Raw genomic sequence first — 22536 nt, forward strand, 5'->3', positions numbered from 1 at the left:
CGGCTTGGAGAGCGTGTAAGGAAGAAGAATTCAAGAAGAAAAGGGGTCTGTCGAGGCAGGGTGTATCTGAAGCACCGTATTGGATACAGTGATTGAATTCTCTTGCCCTACTACAAGCAGATACTTGAACGATTCCTCGGCTCAATCTTTTATGAATGCACCGACAGGCTTCTCGCTGCCCACACTTACAAGAACCTCTGGTCGATGAATGCAGATCGACGAGCGAGCTGAGCGGGGTTCAGCAAACTCTATGGATGCATACAGAAGGCACTAATGTACGTCACAGTGCCGGCCTGAGTCACCCGGCGGAAGCTGTAACTCTGTGCCGAGGATTTGCGTACAACACATAGGCAGTCAATTGGATTGGGACCCATGCAACCATCAATCACTTGCTGGAGCTGGACTGTCTGTTTCAACGGTGGCGAGAATCGAACTACGCGTTGCTCGTTGTCGTGGCAGAGATTTTGACTCCTTTAAGATGAGCTCTATGGCCTCGGTTGAGAGGCTGTCATACGCACGATATTCTCGTCACAAAGAAGCAGACTCTTGATTGCCCCGGCCCCGGTTCGGTGACAGAAGTCAAGCGCCCATCCTACTTGTACCTACATTCTATTCCCCGACTGGTGATGGCCGCCGACTCGGCAGCTACCATTGTGGTCTCCTGCAAACAAACGCGATTTCACATCGCCAATGCAGATGAGAGAGAAGTAATGCGGTGGTGCGTCTCCGGCGATTGCTTCACCTGTACTAATAAACAACCTTGCCTTAGCTGAACATCGATGGTCTCAACATCACCGTCGTTTCAGGTGATCAGCAGCAGGGGACAACTGCGAAGCCCAAAGGGAAGGCCAAGTCCAAGGCCAAGGCTGATGGCAACGAGATTCTTGTCGATGCAAATCTCCGACTCAAGGCAGGCCAGAGATATGCACTGGTTGGCAGGAATGGCACTGGGAAGTCGAGTAAGGAGCCGAATCCGGGCAATCCTGTTCGCTGAATACCATACTGATCATGTCTTTCCTTTGACGCAGCTCTCCTCAGGGCAATATCAGATAAGCTGATACCGGGCATACCCGAGGAAACACGCATTTCTATTCTCCAGCAAACGAGCACCGAAGACGTCACCGATGAAGTGGGCGCTTCAGAGATTGCTCAAGACTCTACCCAGGGGGTCACCGTCCTGGAGCAAGTTATCGGAAAAGCTACAGCCAAAGACGAACTCCAACGGGAAATAGACAGTATGTTTCTGGTTGTTGTAAAGCCAGGACCACGAGACTGACATTACGCTACGCAGTCCTTGCAAAGGGAATCGGCAACACCGCAGACTCCTTGGGAGCCCTGCGAGCATTGCGCCAAGTCCAGCATGACAGACTGGAAAAGCAGCACTTCATTCTCGACAAGAACTATCGCCTACGAAGCGGCGACAGGGGGCTGCAGGCTAAGAAAGCCCTGACAGCGTTTGAAAAGACGCTGGCTGTAGAGAACAATCGGTAAGTTTCTGGCTCCGTCGAGCATTGGGCCCTTAAACCCGCGTTATGGCGCTGACCACCCGTGCCAGTTTTGCTGAGAAGGATGAGGACATTTCTGCCGAGACTCTCGAGAAGGAGACCCAGGAGGCAGTGGACATGCTCGCAGAACTCCAGCTCCAGGTTGAGCCATCGCGCCTGGCCGAGACAGAGTCGCGAGCCAAGAAGATTCTCGCAGGTCTCGGTTTCAGCGAAGCCTACATGAACAAGACCGTCTCTAGTCTCTCGGGTGGCTGGCAGATGCGCACATCTCTGGCCACCGTCCTCCTCTCTGAGACTGACATCCTCATCCTGGACGAGCCTACCAATTTCCTAGACCTCATGGGCATCATATGGCTGGAGCGTTACCTCCGGTCTCTCGAAGACCTGCCTGATGCGCCTACGCTCATCCTCGTCTCCCACGACCGCGACTTCATCTCTCTGTGCACCGACCTGCTCATTCTCAAGGAGAAGTCCCTGACCTACTACCACGGCGACCTTCCATCCTACGAGGCCGCCGCGGCAGAGAAGAAGCAGCACCTGACCAAGGTCAAGGAGGCGCAGGACAAGCAGCGCGCCCACATCCAGGAGACAATCTCGCGCAACATGCGCGAGGGCAAGAAGAACAACGACGAGAACCGCATCCGGCAGGCCAAGTCGCGCCAGAAGAAGCTCGACGACCGCTGGGGCCTGCAGACCAACGAAAAGGGCCACCGCTTCAAGCTCAACCGCGACCTGGCGGGCTTCCACCTGACGGCGCGCGCCGAGCTCGAGGTCCCGCCCGAGGAGCGCGCCGTCGCCATCGCCCTGCCCGACCCGCCCGACCTGCGCTTCCCGGGCGCCCTCATCAGCGTCGAGGGCGCCGTCTTCCGCTACCCGCGCACGCAGGTCGACGTGCTGCGCGGTGTCGACCTGTCCGTCGCCATGGGCGACCGCGTCGGCATCCTCGGCCTCAACGGCGCCGGCAAGTCGACCCTCGTGCGCCTGCTCGTCGGCGAGACGCAGCCCACGCGCGGCCCCGGGGGCGGAGGGGCGGTGCAGCACCACCCGCGCCTGCGCCTGGGCTACTACTCGCAGCACGCCGTGCCGGCGCTGCTGGCCACGGGCCGGGCGGACCCGGGCCTCACGGCGCTGTCGCTGCTGATGCGCGAGGTCGACGCCGAGCTGCTCGGCGAGGGCGACGTGCGGGCGCTGCTGGCGTCGCTGGGCCTCGCGGGCCGGACCGCGTCGGACGTGCCGCTCGCGAGGCTGTCGGGCGGGCAGCTGGCGCGCTGCGAGCTGGCGCGCATCCTGTGGCGGCGGCCGCAGTGCCTCGTGCTCGACGAGGTCACGACGCATCTCGACTACGAGACCGTCGGCGCGCTGAGGTCGGCGCTCGCGAGCTGGGACGGCGCGGTCGTGCTGGTCAGCCACGACAGGTGGTTCGTCCGGGGGGTCGTCGAGGGCATCGTGGACGACGAGAATGTCCTCGAGGACGACGAGGACGCCGACGAGGACGATGCCGGCGCGGGCGGAGCTGGCGTCTCGAGGAGGAGGACGGTGTATAGCCTCAGGAACGGTAAACTGCATCTGCTCGGGGGCGGCGTGCAGGACTTTGAGACGTCGATGGAGAAGAAGGTGAAGAAGCTACTGAAGGATTAATCGGAAGAAAAAAAAAACACAAGCTAGACATCTAAATGTCGTCCGTACTATTGCTCTATATAGTCTATCCACCTAGCCTTCTTCCCATGTCCCCCCCTCACTTCAAGCCACCAGAACCCGGTAGCTCGGCCGTGCCACTTTGCTCAAGCTCATCCACCCGCCCTCGGGGACCTCGACGACGACCCCGTCCACGCACACCTTCCTCCACCGCGCGTCGCTCTCCCCGACCGTGATCTTGACCTCGTCCACCTCGTCGTACCCGACGGCCCGCTTCTCGCCGCCCCCGGACCAGGCCATGCCCACGTGCCGGCCCTCCTGGTACGCGGCCTTCATGATCTCCATGGTCTGCCGGCCGTCCGCGCCGCCAAAGTGCACGAGCCGCAGCCGGCCGTCCAGCGGCCTGCTCGCCGGCGAGATGGTGAACGTCTTTTCCAGGTTCGACACCATCGTCGCGAGCACGTACGTGAACCGGCCCCGGCCGTCGCCTCTGTCGCCATCATCGTGATGGTTAGCTGCCGCTTCATTGCTTGCTGTTGTCGTCGTCGTGCCGCCAGACCCGTCCAGCAACACGGCCGTCTTCTTGCCGCCGCCGCCGCCGCCACCGTCGCCTCCCGACGACGACGCTAGAACGACCTCGACCTCGGCGCGGTACTGGTGCGACGACTTGAGCAGCTCGCCGGCGACCATGGCGAAGCGCTTGTCGCCGTGGCGGCGGTAGTCGGGCGTGTCGCTCTCCCAGATGAGCTGCGCGTGGAAGCCGTACGAGGCGACGATGGCGCCGTACAGGTGGTCGACCGCGTCGGCGTGCTCCTCGAGCTTGTTGTCGGACGCATTGCTGTCCCCATTGGTGGTGGTCGTCGACGCCGTGCCGTTGCCGTCGGCCGTCGCCGCTCCCGGCGGGGCGTACGTGATGAGCCGGGCGCCGGGGGAGAAGGCGGCCTTGAAGGTGGGCAGGGGCCGGGCGGCGCCGCGGAGCAGCGTGCGCAGGGCCAGCGCGAAGTGCGACGGCGGCGGCGGCTTCGAACCGTCGCCGGATGAGTAGTGCGGCTTGTGCAGGGAGTGGAAGAGGGCGTTGCCCGTGCCGAGGGGCGCGATGGCGATGGTCGGGTGGTGGTGGTGGTGCTGCACGGTACCCGGCATGGGTGGCTCGCGGCTGCCGTTCAGGAGGTCCACGACGCCGCCGTCGCCGGAGAGCAGCAGGATCGTGTGCCGCTGCCCGGCCGGGACTTCCGGGATGCGCCTCCACAGGTCCCGCGCGAAGTCCTTGATCGTCCGGGAGCTCTGCGTGACGACGAGATTGTAGGTGCAGCCATCGGCCGCCGCCAGGCTGTCGTCCTGTGCTGATGTTGCCAAGAGGTCGTTGTCGCTGTGAGTCCGAGGTTTGAGTCCGAGGCTTGCGAGCAGTGGCTCGACCACACCATCGTAGAAGCTCTGGGCGAGCCCGACCCCCGACCGCGTCGAGATGATGACATGAAGTCTGTGGTTCGCAGATCCCTTCAGCCCCTCGGGCAGATCCCGCAGGAGGTGTGCATCCACGACGGGCTGGGGTAGCTCCGGGGAGCTTACTCCGGATAGCTCAAACGGCCTGTCCCGGTTCTCCGGGTCGTCATGCAGGGCGACGAGGATGTGTCCGTCCCCGGACTTGGTGATAAAAATGATTTGTTCCTCCCGCACTTTAACGATTGCATTGCCACCGCTCTTATCCTGGTCTCGGAACGACAGCTCGCTGTCGATGTGCTCTATGAAGTGCAGCTGGCGCACCTGCACATGCTCTTGAATAAGAGCGGGATTTATTGGTCCTGCTGACGCCATCGTACTGTTGCAGAATGCCAATAATGAAACTCACAGAACCGCCAGATGAGAGAGATATGAGCAGATGGAACAGGCCAAGCTCTTCCGAGGTGAGACGGAGAATATTAATAATAATAATTAGTAGAAAGAGGGCGGGGCGTTGGCATGTAGATGGACGGTAACGCAAGCTATGGTGAGAGACGAGGAGGACCCATGGGCCGGCGTACACCCAAGCATATGCAGCCTGTGCATTTGCGAATCCTTCTTGCTCTCGATGTCAGCAATGGCGGTGGAGGATATCTTAGTAATGTCGACTGAGAAGCAGAAGACGTTGTCTAGTTTAGGTGGTAGCCCTTTTTTGAGTCAGAGCCCCAGCCCCGGTGGCTCCCGGAGCTAAACCGCGCCCATCACCTCGAGCAAGCGGAGCCGAGCTTGACCGGGGCGGTCAACTCTTCTCCATGGGCAGTCTGCTTCATCCAGTCTCAAGCAGTGTCTGCCCTTGAGATAGCACCCCCGCAATATGAATGCCGCCATCCTTGCGGGGTATGGTTCCATCTCGCTACGTAGATGGAAGACTCACATGGGATGAGAGAAATTGTCACACATAGAGTGTAGTACAAAAAAGGCGGCACATCCTGGCGGGGCCGAACCCCTTGCTTGAGATCTCGTTTCAATTGTGTTTGCCTCGAAGGAAGGCCGGGTATCATACATCCTCCTACATCTCTCAGTATTGTCCCTTCTCTGCGGATGATCGTTATCACTTGCCCCTGGCCCTGGCCATCGGACCCCAGTTCTCGCGAGGGTTGGCTTGGTATCGGACCAATTTCTCCTTGTTCGGCTCGCGCCCGAGCTTCTCATCAAAGACGACTTCCAGCTTTGGCTTGTCCTCCGCCACACCATTCTTCTCCTCTGCCTGGTTCTGTGATGACTTGCCCAGACCAAGGAGGGTATAGGCCGCGGTGCCTGGTTTGATGTTCTCCTCCTTGACTGGCGCCTTCTGTCGAACCCACTCCCTCATGATTTCCCAGATTACAGACCATGGTGCGTTTGTCTTGATGCTGCCGCCCTTGCAGTGACTCCTCCTTGCTTCATAGCCCAGACGGCGCAGAGCACCCCGCATCATGTCATCGCCTGGCGTTTGGCAATGCATCACTCTTGCGAGCTGCGTGGGCAGGAAAAACAGCGGGCATGGGTCCAATGCCGCGAGCTCATCTTCCTTGGATTTCTCGACCTTGACTTCTGCCTTCACCTTGTCCGTACCCACCTCCGTCTCATCCTTTGACTCTTCAAGAGCACTTGGCAGTTCCATAATCTCTTCTAGAGCTGTCTGCAACATGCCCCGAATACGCTCCGTAGTACGGTAGGTATCTTTAGACACTTCGGGTAGCAGATCCAGGACGCTCCGAATGAACTCGGGGGAGTGAATGGGTCCCGCGTACATTGGCCCGGAGAGATGCGTCTTCATGCCACAGTGCTCGCATTTGGGCTCTGCTGTGGGAGCCATGGCGAAGCTGTGCTTGTAGAACACGCCATTGCCACTCTTGTTCTGCTGCGTTCTGTTCCTCAGGAGCATCTGTGTTGACCAAGCGCCGCAACCCGAGTCACAGTTGTAGACAAACATTGTCTTGCCTGCCTGGAACTTGACACCGGCTGGGGACCTCCTGACACGAACGAAGACGCGGCAGTAGAAGTCGATAGACAGCGACAAGAGTGGCTCGATGACGAGACCGTAGCGAGCAGCTGAGGACATGATGCCCTGAAGGATGATCCGGAGACCAGCCTCGTGAGAATGACTGCCTTTCATAGGTATGCCTCCATACAGGGCAAAGGTCTTTTCTGGATACCCTTGAGACGCCCACACGCCAGCGTCGGTGCAAGTAACGCAAAGGAGGCCGCCATCATCCCTCACTGACTGAAGGGCGGCGTCAAAGAATGCAGCGGCGGAACCGTAGGGATCGAGGTCAATGACGTCGTATTTTTCGCTCTTCCCGGATCCCTCGTGATTTCTGTTGAGCTCTTTGGCTATGAGGGTGTACATGTGCGCAAGAGCATCACCCTTGGACACCGTGATCTTGTCCTCGAGTCGATTGTGCTTGACGTTGAGCTTGATAGATTCGGTAGCCACCGTCAGCAGATCGTTTGCTGTGACCAAAGTGTTGAAAGGAAGTTCGTGTGCGTAGCGCAACGCTCTCAGTCCTGTCGCAGACAAGGCGTCCAGTATTCTCAGTTTCGGCCCTCTTGGTGCAGTGATACCGGTGTTTCCTTCTGAAGGGGCTGCTTCTGCACCGGCATCAGCCTCGGCGGCTGCTTGACCGACTGTGATAGCCTCATCTCCTTGCTTCAACTCCACTGTTGCGCCTCGAGCGGCTTGCGCCGGAGCATCCTGGCTAGCCTCGGGCACGGATAGCTTCTCCAACTTCCTGACACTCTCTTCCTCCGCTTCTTCTTTGATATCCTGGCGCTTCCTCTTCTTCCCACTGTGCCGAGGGAGCTTCTTGCCTCGCCTGGCCAACGCCTCGGCCGCATGCGCCCTGATGGCGAGGACGCTCAGGTCGCGGTTGAACTGTTGGATCGGATTGTAGAAGACCTGCTGGCCAGCATCATCCTCGCTTTTCGCCTTCTTTTGAGTATCGTCTTTGGCCTTGGGACCTTCGGGCACCAAGATGTGAGCAAGCCCCTCCTTGATGGTGGTGTAACGCTTCCCATCGTGAACGATGGCTTGGCCCGGGGCAGGTAGCGCCGAGATGTCCTGGGCGTCGGTCATGATGCTGCGGGAGGGCGGATGGAAATAGCAGCGACGAACAGACGACAGGCAGGCGTGCCTCAGAGGCGAGATGACGAGGGTCGGGCGGAGGAACAGGCGCATGTAGAATTGCGAGCCAAGAGCGTTCGCCGAAAGCTTCACATGGATTTTTTTTTTTTCTATGGCGAGAACAGGGCCGCTAAGAATTTGGAGTCATATGGATTTGGTGGTGATTGGCCAATCCCTGCAGCGGCGAGCACCCGCGGGCCTGGTGGGCTCCATCCCCCACTATGAGGGGAGAGCCCTGAGAGTTCCCTGCGACTTTGTAAGTAGGAGACGACTGGAGTCGAGACTACATCATAAGGTGCTTAAGGTATATGCCCAAATCACCTAGGTAGACCAGGGAGATGCGGTCGATGCCTTGGTGCCCTCTATCTTTGTATCTCCTCAGACGTCAGTCTCATGAGCAGATCTGCACTGTGTATGCTCTTCTTTAGGCCACTGATTTTCTGGTTGATCCGAGGTAATATCCAAGACATCACATTGCTCACGAATATACCAGCACAATCTCGTACAAACCACGCATATGACGTCTTTGCAAGACCAAGATACACCAACAAGTCGAGCCTCCCTCAGTAGCCGGGCAAATGGGTGAGGGCGCAGGTGACAATGGGATCTCGATTCTGAATGGTACCGTTTGCGGAAGGTGCAACCTCATCGTGTGCCTCGTGCTTGCCTCCTCACCGACCATGCCCAACGGCACGAGATCTAGAGAGTGCATCTGTGGCCGTGCCTTCGATATCTTGGGCAGGCACCCTCCTCCTCTTTCCCCAAGCAAGGCCATCTCGAGATGCTTGAGACAGCTGGAGTACGACATCGATTGCCCTTGACCACGGCGACGACAACCCCCGAGCCAGAATCGCATCCGTGCTGATGCTGCTCCTCCCATCAACCCCCTGAAAAAACCCCTGTCGAAGATGGCTACCGCCGACAGAGTGTCCAGATCCAGGACCTCTCCATTCCTGACCCTGCCGCAGCTTGACCTTGGTCTGCAAGGCGACAGCACACGCGAGCCACCGCAACCAAGTCCCTCGATCCCTGATGCTGCACCTTCGGTCCCATCTCCCTCGCCGCACAGAGACGCGCACAAGCGCTTCCTGAGTCCAGATGAATGGGCTCGAGTCGCACATGCCATCGGGGCAATCGAGGACCTGGAGCACCAGGCCCCTATCCATCCTACCTCGTGGTGTTTCCCTCCCAAGGGGCTTCCGTCTGGTCTGTACAGAGACGTCGTGAGTCAACGGACCAAGTATCGCGTCCTATTTCACTCCATCAGCATTTGCCGGGGGACTATGATGATTGTGCAAGTCATTCTAGGCGCGGTGTTGACGGCCTTGGGGACTGTCAAACTCGACGACGGCACCGCGATAACCATCATTGCTGTTGTCCAGACTGTCATCGCTGGCATCTTGGCTCTCATCCACAACAGCGGCCTGCCCGACAGGTATAGGTCCAACAGATTCGAGTTTGCGTATGTCGAGGGCCACATGAGGTAAGGCAGTCTTGCCAAGGGTTCTTGTTCACGACTGCTCGCCACTTTCATGCTGACACTTGCCAAGGGAGCTGCTCGATACCAGAATCGTCGAATATGACCAGGACTTGGATGAGATCATTGTCGACCTCTACGACAGGTTTGAGCGTGTCAACACAGCTGTCCAGGCCAACCAGCCCGCGAGCTATGTATCAAGCAATTCCATCGTCCGTGGTCAATCCACTCCCAACAGTATGCCGCACATAAGAAAGTGTGAGAGAGAAGGCTTTGCCTTCCGACAGGGTAGCCAGTCGAGGGATATCAACAAATTGTCGCAAGACTAAATGGGTCACGAACAGCTTGAAATCGATATTGGCACCGATCACGAGCTGGCCGAGCTTTCCTACTGGCAATTGCAACCATACATGTAGTGTCTATGAGCGACAGCGCCGGAATGTTCGGAATTTAGTGGTCGAGGGAGGCAAAAGGTGTGAAATTAATGGGCAGCTACAAGCAGTTAAAACAGTTTACAACGGTTCATTTGGTCCGCAACCCGGCCCCTCATCAATCAGGGATCCCTGATTTGACCCCTGTCTTTCCTGCATCTCATGCCGGGCGACCCCTGGTCTGCCAGCCGCATCGAGCTTGACATCTCTGAGTCTCAACAAATCATATCTCACCCCAGACATTCCCCAGAGCACACTCCTGAGATTGCTTCCGCGCCTCTGGCCTAATTCAGCCTGATTCTTGGAACAGGATGGCACCCCACGAATGGTCTCCATCCTATCATGACAAGTGCCACTCTTCGAGAATGGCCACTATCATAAACGGCCTAGTATGCACACATACGGAGTAGCTTGGCATTACGGCCGCGTGCGTTCAGAGGGAGATGAGGTTGGATGGGCCGGAGATACCTAGTGGTACTGGTTGCGGGCAAGGGATGCCATGAATCTGGGCATTATCCCCTCCGACTGAGCGACTCGACTCCATAATCCTCTTTCTTTTCTTCTTCGACAAAAGTCTACTCAGTAGATCTAATGCCGTTGCCATAGGCGCGAAGCAGTCTGATCCTGCTGTCTCAATGTACGCTTTGAGCATTGAAGGCTAAGCCAAGCGACCTTGAGCTCTTGGTCTTCTCGGCAACAAAGCCTGGAAATTATCGCGCTCTGAGCCATGCTTCGCCATCCTCCTTGAGATATCCATTCCTCAGTCACTCGTTTAATTGGCCTGTTTCTATAGCTTTGGACTACTCTACCCTACCTTTTCTTTCCCTTTCCTCAAGCGAGATGTACGCGACGCGGGTCCTGCCATTCGGGCAGGTGAAGACGATCCAGATCATTGTCTGTCTGTTCATAGCCTCTCTGCTTCTCTTCCAACTCAGACTCAATCACCGGCCACCGCAGAGGCCATCCATCTACCAGGATACCGAAGGGACGACAAACCCCTGGTACGACTGGAAGAACAAAAGTATCGGAAGGACTGAGGAAGTCACATATCTAAAGTACCTAAGTCGCACACATGGCCTGACAAGGGACGTCTCATGGTTTGCCCGGCGGATACAGACGACGTACGGGGCGTCAAAGAGGCTGTCCATGACGGAGGTGTCCTCCAGCTTCATGCCCCACGGCTTGAGGAGGGTGAACCTCGATGACTACGCTGTCACTCTCCAGGCGGACCAGGGGATGAAGCTTTCTGTCGGCAGGAGCGCTACTCCCGACCAGGTCGACGCATCCGGCCTGCTGTTTGGAGTGAGCACTACCTACACGCGATTGACCTACCAGAACAACACCCTCATCCACGACTGGGAGCGGTGGCTCACCGACGGCCACGGCAGATCCAACGGCGCCGGCCTCGTGCTCGCCCTCCACCAGGCAACCAACGCGCAGCTGGCGCGCATCACCGAGCTCCTGCAGGCCGGCGCCATCGATGCCACCGTCATCCCGGCCGAGGCCGGAGCCGACAACCCGGCGCGGTACGGGCAGCTGGTCGAGCAGCTCCTCCGGAGGCACGACGGCGCCGGCGCCGGCGGGCGGCAGGCCAAGTACCTCGCCATCGTCGACGACGACGTCTTCTTCCCCAGCATGGACCGCCTCCTGCGCAAGCTGTCCAAGTTCAGCCCGGCCGAGGAGTACTACATCGGCGCCCCTTCGGACCGGCAGTCGGACTGGGTCGTCGAGCGCAACACCACGCTGACCTACGGCGGCGGCGCCGTCTTCCTCACCCCGCCCATGGCCGAGCGCGTCGCGGGCCTGCGCTGCCTGGTCGGGGGCGGCAGCAGCAGCGGCAGCAGCAATGACGAGGACGATGATGATTACAGGAGTAGCACGCTCTCGCCGACGCCGCCTTCGTCCTCCTCGCACGGGACGAGAGGGGAGGCCGGCACAGAGCAGTGGGACGAGGAGCTCTACCGCTGCGTCTCGCGCCGCACCAGGACGGACTTGCACGTCCTGCCGAGCCTCTACGCGCCCTCGGACGACGAGCTCTACCACGCCGACGGCATCAGCAACGAGGGGTACGGCAGCGGCGTGCCCGCCCTCGCGCTGCACCACTACCGCAACTGGCACCGCTTCGAGGCCGGGCGCGGGCACCAGGTCGCCTCGGCCTGCGGCGAGGACTGCTTCCTGCAGCGCTTCCGCTTCGCCGACGGCTGGGTCCTCGTCAACGGCTTCACGCTGTCGCACTACCCGGACGGCGTCGAGGCCGTGCCCCTGCGCAAGAAGCAGAAGCAGCAGCAGCAGCAGCAGCAGCAGAAGCAGAAGGAGGCCGCGGATGCCGCCACCTCTGTGGCTGCCGCCAAGGGCAAGGGCAAGGACGCCAGCGCCAAGGACCACCACAAGATGGTCACGCAGACGTCGACGCAGCCGCGCGGCGCGCCGGCCGTGGACAAGAGGCTCGTCATCGTCGACGACGACGGCGACCGGCGCGCCGGCGAGATCAAGGTCGTGGCGTGGCGGGGGCCCAAGCGGACGTGGCGGCTGCTCGACTCGCGGATCGGCGCCGGGGGCGAGGTGTGGCAGGCCTACGTCAAGAGGCGCGGGGCCAGCAGCGCGTACGACCTCGACGACCGGTGGTACGGCGACACGTTCCATACCGACGAGCAGCCGGCTGGCGAGGACTCGGTCATTGTCCTGATCTGGGAGCCGTGAGGGATACCGGGAGGGGAGCAATGATCTTGCGAACCCGAAAGCGGTTCATGAAGAAACCTTGTAATATGAAAAAGTATACGTGTCATAAAAGAACTACGATTCGTCTGGCTGGATAGAAACAAACAGGGAGTCAGGATTAAACAATCATATAAGCCTGTGGGAAATGGGATATATGGCTACCAGCACCTATAACAGCTGTTATTGGATTCAGCGTGAGAAGGCAGGCCACGTAATAAAAGACAATCGAACTCGAAGAGATTTGAAGACAGCGCTTACTCTACTGAACCTATGATATCCTAAATGATGCAATGCAATAAGTGCCATCTATGCTCTCTCTCCAGCCATTCCTTCACCAAGTGCTAGGACCAAAGCGCCCGCCCTCAGGCACTGTCTTGAAAGAGCAGGCAGTCCAGTCGCACCCTTGCTTGTAGACCTCGGTCCCCCACCACTTGAAGCCGTCCATCCACCCGGGGTATATAAACGTAAAAAAGACGACTACGATGCCGCATGCCAGGGCCGAGTCGAGTGCCGCGCTCAGCGTCATGGTGTACTTTGCCCACCAGCCTGCCGCCCGGTTCTTGATCAGGTAGTTGAAGATATAACACACGACCGCCCAGACCGAGAAGTTGAGCCCCGTCGCCGGCGGGATCCAGCCGAGGGAGCCCAGCAGCACCGGCAGGTTGATCTTGCGGACGATACTGCTCCTCTTGTTCCGGCCGTAGAGCCAGAGCGGGATCGGGGCAACGGCTCCGATCAGGAAACACCAGACGAGGGGCCTATATGTGGCCCCGGGACCGAAGAACTCGGCCGGGCCGACGACACCCCAGAGGATCGAACCGTTGAAGTGCACCCTAGCTATGGGACAGGTGAAACCGTTAATCGCCTCGGGCGTGCACAGGCGGGGCACATTGTGGAACATCCAGTTGAGGACGCCAATCTGGGTGAGGGACGAGACAATGGTCGCTACCATCTGCACCGCGAACAGTATCCGCGGAGGGATCTTCATGTAGTGGCCCAACTTGAGATCCGCCGCGAACTTGATGCCCTGGGCCGAAGAGATATAGCCGTACGTGACGAAGACCATATTGGCAACCGGGCGACCGGGGAACACGGCGCCGCAGACCAACTGACAGATCAAGTATATGCTGCTGTGCTGGTTCGTCACGGCCATGATGATGCCGATGGGGATGAAGAGAATAGTGCAGATGCCGAGTGCAAGTAGAAGACCGTACCAGGGGAGGTGGATAGGATAGCTGTGCCGGTTAGTATCGTGTGCCTTTCCTGTGCCCGAACAGCCATGCTCAACAAGGCGGTAGGCGAACTTACTACTCGACCACAAAAATGCCGATGGCAGTCATTGATATGAAGGTGAGCAGGTACCAAACCATGGGCGCATCTTTGTATCTCCTCATCAGGCGATTGTGGACATCCTCCTTGCCCATCAGGTTATCAGTTCCCGAGGTAGACCTGTCCAGGCTCTCATGCGAGTTGCCGTTGCTAGACGTGGGGTATACGCCGCCCTGTCCTCCATCGAGGGGCTGATATGCAGCTTTTGAGTCATCCTTCGCCTCTTTGAGCGAAGCTCTCCACTGTGTCAGAATATCCTTGCCGTGCCAGCAGATGGTGTGCGTCAGCAAGGACGCCAATCCAGCGAACTGGACGCCATAGCTCAGGACGTAAGTGATAGGAAGGAAAACTCGGCTATAGCTCTGATATGCTTCGCGATCAAAGACAAAGTCCTCAGTCAAGATCTTGCTGACGTCGTAAACGTGGCCCGTGTTGTCAAACACGGCTGCCGACAGGATCGGCATGTATGAGGAGTACAGCCAATTGCTGTAGTATGCAATGGGCGCCATGATCCACATCACAAGCACGAGGCCGCCGACAACGTTCATGGCGGCCCAGAAAGGGGTCAGAAGCGGCGAGCCGATATAAGCGATCTGAGCCCAGTCGAACGTCATTGGGAACAGACCGAGACCTGACGTTACCCCGAACAGGTTGGAAATCACAACGTTCTTTGGCGCAAACCAAGTGATAACGTTGAAATAGCTGAGAGCCGGGAACAAGAGCCCAGGGAGGAAATAAAAGGCAAAGGCCGACACGAAGACGATATAGAAGAAGTTCCACCGGCTGATCCTCCACCCATTCGCCGGTTTGTTCTCCTCCTTGTGCAGAGTCGTAAACATGGCTGCGGACATGAGAGTCGAAGGCCAGATCATGCCACTCGGCCTTACCAGGAAGCGCCTGGTAAGGCCGGCAAATGTGTAGCCAAGGATCTGCGTCGACAAGATCAGCAAGAGCTGGTAGGTAATGGGCGCATCTTGCTTGTAGAACATGGTTTGTTCGACGATCACATCGGTGGCAAAGGCAAAGCCAAACGAGATGTTGCTGCTAACATAGACACACGTATGCTCCTTTTCGTTCCAGCGTCCTTGGGCAAGCCACAGTCTTATGCGATCCCATGTAGTCCTCTTGTGATAGTGCAAAATATCTGCATCGGATGTAGGCGACTCTAGAGCTCCGACTGACGCCCTAACTCCATCCACGAACTCTTCCTGCGGATCGTTGTCTCGCTTCAGGAAATAATCCCATGCCAGGCCCAACGGGTGAACGAGCAGCAGTGCTATGACGGGCGTGATAGCAACACTGGGGTATCGAAGAGAGAAGAAAAGATTGGTTGACGAGCCGAGCATGGAGAACAGGGTCGATAACACCCACATACGAGGAGTGTTGATTGACAATGTCGTGTTGTCTGAAGGGGCCACGGAGGCCCTGACCTGGGGATATGGCGAATTGTCGGGGGGGTTGTCTTCGTCGAAGATATTGCTGCCTCCATCGCTCTCGTCCTCGCCACTGTCCTTGTCATCGTCGACGTTGGCGCTCGGGAGCGCACCCTCCGTGATGCCGAATCGCCCTTCTAGTCCACCAAGCACAGTCGACGAGCCGAGGTCTTCGGACTGCCTGGCTGAGCGCCTCATAGAGCTCAAGCCTGATGCGGGCAAGTAGGCGTCTGACCGCCGTCTGTCCGAGGCATCCCGGTAAGGATGCTCGAAGGCGAAGCCGGCATCGCTGACGGCGGAGGAGGGCCCGGCCTCCTCGCTCTCGGCGATGGAGGCGGCGCTCGAAGAGACGTCGCTCAGAGATATGGCTCCATAGGAAGGTTTCCTGAAGCTGGCGGAGGAGCGCAGGAAGGGCGCCGACTGGTTCATGGGCAGATTCGTCGGGGAGCGGGGGCTCGGCGGACAAGAATCGTCAGCGTTGTCCTCCCCGAAGTCTGGCGAGCTGCCATGGGAGGAGGACCGGCCCTCCTGTGATTCTGCTTGCGGATGGAGCGGCGCAAGCGGTATATATGCATCGGGTGTCGTAACAGGTGTGGGCTCGGGAGGGGAGGTGGAGGCCGAGTTGGACGTGGGGCGCGTCCTGCGTGATGAGGCAGCTATCGGCGCTAGACTGTGCAGGGGGAAGGACTCTTGGTGTTGGTGTTGGTGTTGGTGTTGAGAAGGGCTGTCATTCGAAGTGCCGGCGCCGGAAGGAGAAGTCATAAGGGAGGTTGGAGGCCCTTGGTTCTCTTCAGGAGGGCGAGAGGTGTGTGGAAACAATCCTGCCGCACACTCTTGACCTTATATGCTGTCCATGGAGAGCGATAACCGCGGGGGACGGGAGGCGGTCACGGCGTCTGCCCTGTCGGGGCTTGGGCGAATATGGAGCTGCGAGGCAAGGGCTTGGGGACGCCACAGACTGGGCGCGATACGTCCACGGAGCTTGTGATGGGTCAGTTGAGTGATCTGACATGCAAAGAACCCGGGACGAGATACAATTGATGGATGCGCCCCGTGCTAGGCCGCTCAATCGATCCGCGTGATATATGACGAAGCTACCGGCACCGCACGGTGAACGAATGCACGACTTGCTTGCTGCAAACGGCTGTAGCCGGAAACGAGATCAGAGGTGCATGAGTGCCGGCCGGCCACAGGAGAGACTGGTCAGGTATCAGGACAGCTGTAGTAGGGCATTTGTTTTGGAGGAGAGGGGACAGTTGGTGGAGTGAGGAATGCCATGAAAAGCTGGACCATCTTGTCTCGGTGCACGTTCTCGCATGACGCTAGAGAGTCATGATCCGCAGGCGGGAAGGGCGGGCACCACGATGCTCCAATCCCTGCGCAGCGATGTGTCAGGCCGGGCCTACAGGAGGGCACCGCTACGAGGCCCTGGGTGCGGCGCTGGCTCGAGGGGGGATGGCCCGCCCACTAGAGCCGCCTTAGCGATGCCGCTAGGCGTGACCCCTCTCAAGCCTGGGCACTCTGTTGGTAAGACGCAGATTGAGAGGCTTCATCGAGAGTGAGATCTGCGAAATCGGCATCCATCCTTGATGCTTCGTTTTCGTGGTTTGGAACATCATATCCACCATTGTCAGTATCAAGCATCATCGGATGACCCTCGGCTGAGGAATAGTCGCATGTTTGTCTCAAGGCTACCTTCAGGCCTATAAACCAGGAACGAGCCTCTACCGATCTCACGGATCCATCGAGCTTCATGACTTCAGACGAGGCCGACGGCCCGCCAGACATCATGAGAAATACGCCGGCCTTGGCAGCAGCCAAGGCACAGCTTCGCTCTATGATGAAACAGAAACTCGCGGGCCTCTCTAGTGAGGAAATCTCGAGTCAAAGTATGGTTGAACCCTTGAAGAAAGAATAATCCCCGATTCGGCTCTAAGACCCCTCCTCGAGCACAGGCACTACAGTCTACAAGACATTACTGAGGTTCAAACCATACCTCGAGGCTCAGCGTGTGAGCGTCTTTCTGTCCATGCCGGCCGCAGAGATACAGACAGACGCAATAGTGCGCCACGCCCTGCAGTCGGGCAAACAGGTCTATGTACCATATCTCCACAAAGCCCCTCCGCACAGCCCTGACACGCCGTCGCGGGTCATGGACATGGTGCTCCTGAAGGACCTCGTGGATTATGAGTCTCTGAAAAGGGACCGCTGGGGCATCCCCAGCATCGACCCGGCGACCGTGGACCGCCGGCAACGCATCCTGGGAGGGCCAGACGCCCAGCATTCGGAAAAGTCCATCCTGGACCTCATCCTGATGCCCGGGGTAGCCTTTGACATCGAGCCAGGCACCGGGCTCATCAGGCGATGTGGCCATGGAAGAGGCTTTTACGACTATTTTATCGAGCGGTACATGTTCAAGATTGCAGCCTTGGAGCCCGAAGAGGCTCCTCCGGTCAAGCTATACGGCCTTGCTCTCGCTGAACAACTGCTCGACCCAGCCTCTGGCTATTCCATTCCTGTCAACGCTCTTGACCAGGCCCTGGACGGACTAGTCTTGGGAAATGGTGAGATCAAGGCGCCAATTCATCTAGATTGAGTAAATCCATCTCCTGGAGTATTAGAATATGGCATCAATGGCTCGTCGCGATACCGGCGAGATGGATATTTGAGTCGGCAAACATGGCATGTGATTGAGCAATACCATAGGTAGAAGCTGGCTTATAGATATACCCCATACTATGACGTGTAGTTGACTGGAATAAAACAATGACTATTGTTCAGGCAGCACACATGCTCTCTACCAATGGGTCACCAGCAGCAGTCTGGTAAGAAACCGAGCTGTTGGCCTGCAGTGTTACTATGTCTTTGATTCCACTCTTCACCCGACTACCTAGGTAGGTAGTTAGCTCTTTGTTCCTCATTGTTCGGCAGCCTGCGCCGTCACCTCAACGGCCGGCAGGCCTTGAAATAAAAAGCCGTGCCCGTATTAGTTTTCACCAGTGCCCCGGGGAGGTCTCTTGAAATAACCCCTCATCACTAACGTATTAGGTACCTAAGTTAGGTACCTAGCCTGATGCGTTACTTGGTGGCCCACCAAGTCTAGCAGTGATTTACAGGTACCCCGCCTGCCTGAGTGCTCTTCCTGTTCAGTGGTCGAGGCTTCGCCCCGACATCAAAATCTGTGCTCTGTGCTAGGCGGAAAGGGGAAAAGCCACCCGCGATTTACACCGCACCAGGACCTGAGGAAACCCTGTTCGTTGTTACCGCGTTACTCCCCCAGCTTCACTTCACCACTAGACGTTTTATTTTCTTTACTTGGCTGTGTCTGTCGATCCCGCCAAACCTCAAACTTCCTTCTCCACAGACTGTCAGTCTTGCCAACACCCGGCAGCCAACCTTCATCGCTCTTTCTACAGGCCCAGGACTCGCCACCTGACCCTGCCGCTTTCCTCTTGATAAAATACCGACGTCCCGATATTCATTGTCGCCGAGGGACAGACGAGGCGCCGGCCGATACCGCGGGTTTACCCCTCGTCATATGTCTTCATAGGTTGCGACCTCTACCCATCAGGCCTCGCGAGACCTCGCACCTCTCCCTCTCTGGACTCGAGCGACCTGCATACTCGTTTGGCCTACTCGCCATGGCTACAAACGGGTCCCAGGAGGGTTTCACGCCTCAGAACATCCTGACGGCCATGATCACGATGCGGGGAGGCGATGCCAGCAAGAAAAAGGCTGCCATGGACTTTTTGGGCAAGTTTCAGAAATCGGTCAGTAGACGAGCGCATTCCTTCTCCCCTTTCATCCCTTCCTGGAATGAGAACGAAACTAAACAAGATGTCTAGAATGATGCCTGGACTGTCACGATATCGATCCTGCAGTCTTCTGCGGAAGCCGATGTCGCGCTTTTCGCTGCGACGACCCTCAAGGGCAAGGTACTGTCCAATACCACCCGACGAGACCGCCTACAGAGCTTTTGAGCGTCATCTAATGCGAAGACAGATCACCTTTGACTTGACCACCCAGATCTCGGAGAACGACCTTCCCGCTCTCAGAAGCCAAATACTTGTCCTCCTCAAGAAGTACGCACCAGGTCCCAAGCCGGTCCGTGTCCAGCTATGCGTGTGCCTTGCGATACTTGCGATCCAGATGCGATCATGGAAGGATGTCCTGCCGACTGTGGTGTCCTCGCTCGGTAACGACGTCGAGAGCCATGCATGCATTCTCGACTTTCTACGAGTACTTCCCGAAGAAGTGACTGAGGGACGAAAAATCACCTTGACTGTACGTGGAACGCGAAACATCGATCTCGCCTCTAATCTTGACGACATTCCGTTGGGTCGCATCAAGGAAGGAATCATAGTCTAATCCGGTCATGACAGGAAGAAGAGCTAGCCCAACGAACAACAGAGCTCCTGGCCGACAACGCTGAGCAGGTCGTTCAGCTCCTTATCCAATACGCTCAATCTTCACGTAAGTAGGCAGTTGCTGTATTTCTCCCGGCGCGCATTGCTAATACCCATCTCAAACAGCTTCTGCGGCGCAAAACCCCCAACTGATGGAGTGCATCACGTCATGGCTGCGCGAAGTCCCCGTGAGCACCATTGTCGGCTCGCCTCTCCTCAACATAGTGATCAACGCCATCGGGAACGACTCTTCTTTGCAGGCAGCGGCGGAGTGCCTGGGCGCCATTTGCAGGGAGACCCGGGATGTCGACGATAACCTCGAAACGATTCAAGTGCTGCTGCCCCGGATCATCGAATTGAGACCTCATATTCAAAAGGCTGTCGAGGAGGAGGACACTGAGGCGTTCAAGGCTTTCACCAGGCTGTTTGCAGATGCTGGCGATTCTTGGGTTGTCATCATCGCGCGGGAGCCTCAACACTTCAGGCCCTTGGTAGACGCGCTGTTGGAGTGCGCAGCCAGGGATAGTGACCGGGACGTCATCGAGTACACGTTTGGGTTCTGGTACGAACTGAAGCAGTATCTGGTGTTGGACCGGTATATCCAGGCGCGATTGGAGCTCAATGATGTGTACTCGAAACTGGTCGACATCCTTCTTAGTCACCTCCAGTATCCCAAATCAGAGAGCGGCAACGAGCTTGATCTTTTCGACGGTGACCGCGAACAGGAGGAGAAATTCCGCGAGTTCCGTCATCACATGGGCGACACCTTGAAAGACTCGTGCGAAGTCATGGGCGTTACAGAATGCTTGACCAAGGTGCTCGAGGCTATCAAGGTCTGGATGCAGAAGTACGGCGGCCAGGCGACTGCAACATCTGTGCCTCACTGGCAAGAGCTCGAGGCCCCCTTGTTTGCTATGCGTGCAATGGGCCGCATGGTTGAGAAGGAAGAGAGCATCGTCCTGCCCCAGCTCATGCCCCTGCTCGTCCAGATCCCTTCTCACGAGAAGCTCAGGTTTGCCGCGATCATGGTCTTTGGTCGGTACACTGAGTGGACCTCGGCGCATCCAGAGTTCCTGCAGCCACAGTTCACTTATATCGTGTCCTCCTTTGAGACCGACTCCAAGGAAATTATTCGGGCCGCTGCTCAAGCCATCAAGTTTTTCTGCACAGACTGCAAGCAGCTCTTGAGCGAGCAGGTCCTTCAATTGCAGACGTTCTACGATCAGGTGCTGGACAAGCTTCCAGAGCTGAGCCAGGAGGAAATGACTGAAGGCGTCGCCAACGTCGTCGCCGCGCAGAAGACCGAGGACACCTACAAGCTGCTCAAGCTGTACTGCGACCCGCTCATCGCAAGGCTCATGGACAAGGCCAACAAGGCAAGCGACGATGAGGGTAAATTGGCCGTAGCCGGTATGTATTTTCCATGGTGGCTGGACACGAGGGCGAGATGCTAACCTTGTCTGATTCTGTTAGATCACATACAGCTTATCACCACCTTCGTCCAGATTGTGGTGCCCTATGTCTCGAAGAATGAGGACAATCCGGCCGTCAAGTACTGGCAGGAGGTGTTCCCCATTCTTTCCACTGTTCTCGAGAACTTCATCACCTTTACTCCGATCTGCGAGAGGGTTTGCAGGTGCTGGCGCTTCATGGTCATCTCTTATAGGACGGCCATGACTCCTTTCCTCGCCGACATGGCCAACAAATTAGCGCACGGATTCGCTGTGTCCAAGCAGGGCTGCTTCCTGTGGGTGACGGGTGCTATCCTCCGGGAATTTTCCGAGGATCGCGAACATGTCGATGATCACATCACCGATTCGATCTACGTCTTCTTCGAGTCGCAGGCAACCAATGTCCTGCGGGTGATGAGCGACCTCCCCCCCGCCGAGCTTCCCGATGTTATCGAGGACTTCTTCCGTCTGCTTGTGGATGCTCTCCTATACTTCCCCCAGAGATTGATCCCATCTGCGCTCTTGTCGCCCTTGCTGCAAGCAGCAATCTCGGCTCTAGCCTTGGAGCAGCGGGAGCCGCTCTCTGCAGTCTTGCACTACCTGCGCGACCTCCTGACCTATGGAGGACCCAACCCTGCGCAGTCTTGGTACTACTCGAGCGAGCTGGCTCCACAGATGCAGCAGATCGTCAAACAGCTCCTGCTCGCCCAGGGCGGAGCCCTTGTCAAGCAAGTGATGGCCGGGATGATGATTACATTCCCGCGGGACTGCTTCGCGGACGGTAGTGGTGTTCTGCTAGGCATGTTTGAGCTTCTGCCTACCCAGACTACGGAGTGGGTGGGCCAAACTATTCAGATGCTTCCTGCAGGAACTATCACTGCCGATGAAGCAAATCGGCTCATGACGAAGATTAAGGAGCGCTTGTCTGGCCAGGATATGAGCAACCTGAGGCAGGTTCGAGTGCTCCTACAGGATTTCACGAACACTTATCGGAGACGATACGTCGCTCCGAGAGATGGACTCGGCCAGCTCGAGGCCCGACGATTCCACTTTGAAGGCTAGTGGTCTTTCTCGAAGGGTACAAGTGTTTATTAATATGGAATGGGAAGAGTTGGGCGGAAAGAGTTACATCGAAATGATATCCAGGTGTGAAGGGCGCGGGAATCGGGAGAATTATATCTAAAATTTGCAATCGCAGGCATTGTCAGTGAGAGGTCCAGCGCGGCCAGGGGAAAATGCTGAATGCTAGGGACAGAGCTAGACGTGGACGCGGGCCATCTTTGGAAGTTGACGGAGGAGATAGCCTTGATCTTGTGAGATGGAGAAAAAGCGTTCGAGTAGATACTTAGAGGGTTCTTGGGCAAGCGGCATTTACATCACGGATGGTAGTCTGGCGAAGGAGGACTGACATGCTGATGAGCAAGACGAGACTTTTGAGAGAATCAGAAGATTTAAAACAAGCCGAAAATGATGATGATGAACCCTGGTCATATTCCGCGCACTCTCCGCCCATGTGCAGTATCGCCCTTTTCATAACCTTGCAAC

The 22536-nt window shown here is 57.4% G+C and overlaps 7 protein-coding genes across 7 annotated transcripts; 4 read left to right on the forward strand and 3 right to left on the reverse strand.

Annotated features, from left to right (window-relative positions):
- Nucleotides 1-626: 626 nt before the first annotated feature.
- On the forward strand, nt 627-3143 carry E0L32_007269 (uncharacterized protein; the record flags this gene model as incomplete). Its single annotated transcript, XM_031141994.1, has 5 exons — nt 627-707; nt 770-959; nt 1029-1235; nt 1292-1487; nt 1556-3143. 5 exons carry the CDS (start codon nt 627-629, stop codon nt 3141-3143), a joined length of 2262 nt encoding a protein of 753 aa, XP_030993677.1.
- Nucleotides 3144-3245: 102 nt separating this feature from the next.
- On the reverse strand, nt 3246-4955 carry E0L32_007270 (uncharacterized protein; the record flags this gene model as incomplete). Its single annotated transcript, XM_031141995.1, has 1 exon — nt 3246-4955. The coding sequence occupies one exon, from the start codon at nt 4953-4955 to the stop codon at nt 3246-3248; it is 1710 nt and encodes a 569-aa protein (XP_030993678.1).
- Nucleotides 4956-5691: 736 nt separating this feature from the next.
- On the reverse strand, nt 5692-7698 carry E0L32_007271 (uncharacterized protein; the record flags this gene model as incomplete). Its single annotated transcript, XM_031141996.1, has 1 exon — nt 5692-7698. The coding sequence occupies one exon, from the start codon at nt 7696-7698 to the stop codon at nt 5692-5694; it is 2007 nt and encodes a 668-aa protein (XP_030993679.1).
- A 956-nt stretch (nt 7699-8654) lies between these two features.
- On the forward strand, nt 8655-9552 carry E0L32_007272 (uncharacterized protein; the record flags this gene model as incomplete). Its single annotated transcript, XM_031141997.1, has 2 exons — nt 8655-9229; nt 9297-9552. The coding sequence occupies 2 exons, from the start codon at nt 8655-8657 to the stop codon at nt 9550-9552; spliced, it is 831 nt and encodes a 276-aa protein (XP_030993680.1).
- Nucleotides 9553-10494: 942 nt separating this feature from the next.
- On the forward strand, nt 10495-12354 carry E0L32_007273 (uncharacterized protein; the record flags this gene model as incomplete). The annotated part of the gene is made up of 1 exon (XM_031141998.1): nt 10495-12354. The coding sequence occupies one exon, from the start codon at nt 10495-10497 to the stop codon at nt 12352-12354; it is 1860 nt and encodes a 619-aa protein (XP_030993681.1).
- A 349-nt stretch (nt 12355-12703) lies between these two features.
- Nucleotides 12704-15896, reverse strand: E0L32_007274 (uncharacterized protein; the record flags this gene model as incomplete). Its single annotated transcript, XM_031142000.1, has 2 exons — nt 12704-13607; nt 13681-15896. The coding sequence occupies 2 exons, from the start codon at nt 15894-15896 to the stop codon at nt 12704-12706; spliced, it is 3120 nt and encodes a 1039-aa protein (XP_030993682.1).
- Nucleotides 15897-16887: 991 nt separating this feature from the next.
- E0L32_007275 (uncharacterized protein) lies at nt 16888-22053 on the forward strand (the record flags this gene model as incomplete). Its single annotated transcript, XM_031142001.1, has 10 exons — nt 16888-17023; nt 17090-17698; nt 17884-17959; nt 18330-18501; nt 18551-18904; nt 18980-19069; nt 19137-19418; nt 19517-19607; nt 19667-20950; nt 21014-22053. 10 exons carry the CDS (start codon nt 16888-16890, stop codon nt 22051-22053), a joined length of 4134 nt encoding a protein of 1377 aa, XP_030993683.1.
- Between the last annotated feature and the right edge of the window lie 483 nt (nt 22054-22536).

Source organism: Thyridium curvatum, assembly GCF_004353045.1.
Source record: "Thyridium curvatum strain D216 chromosome Unknown NODE_44_length_342116_cov_83.455874, whole genome shotgun sequence".
Lineage (NCBI taxonomy): Eukaryota > Fungi > Ascomycota > Sordariomycetes > Thyridiales > Thyridiaceae > Thyridium > Thyridium curvatum.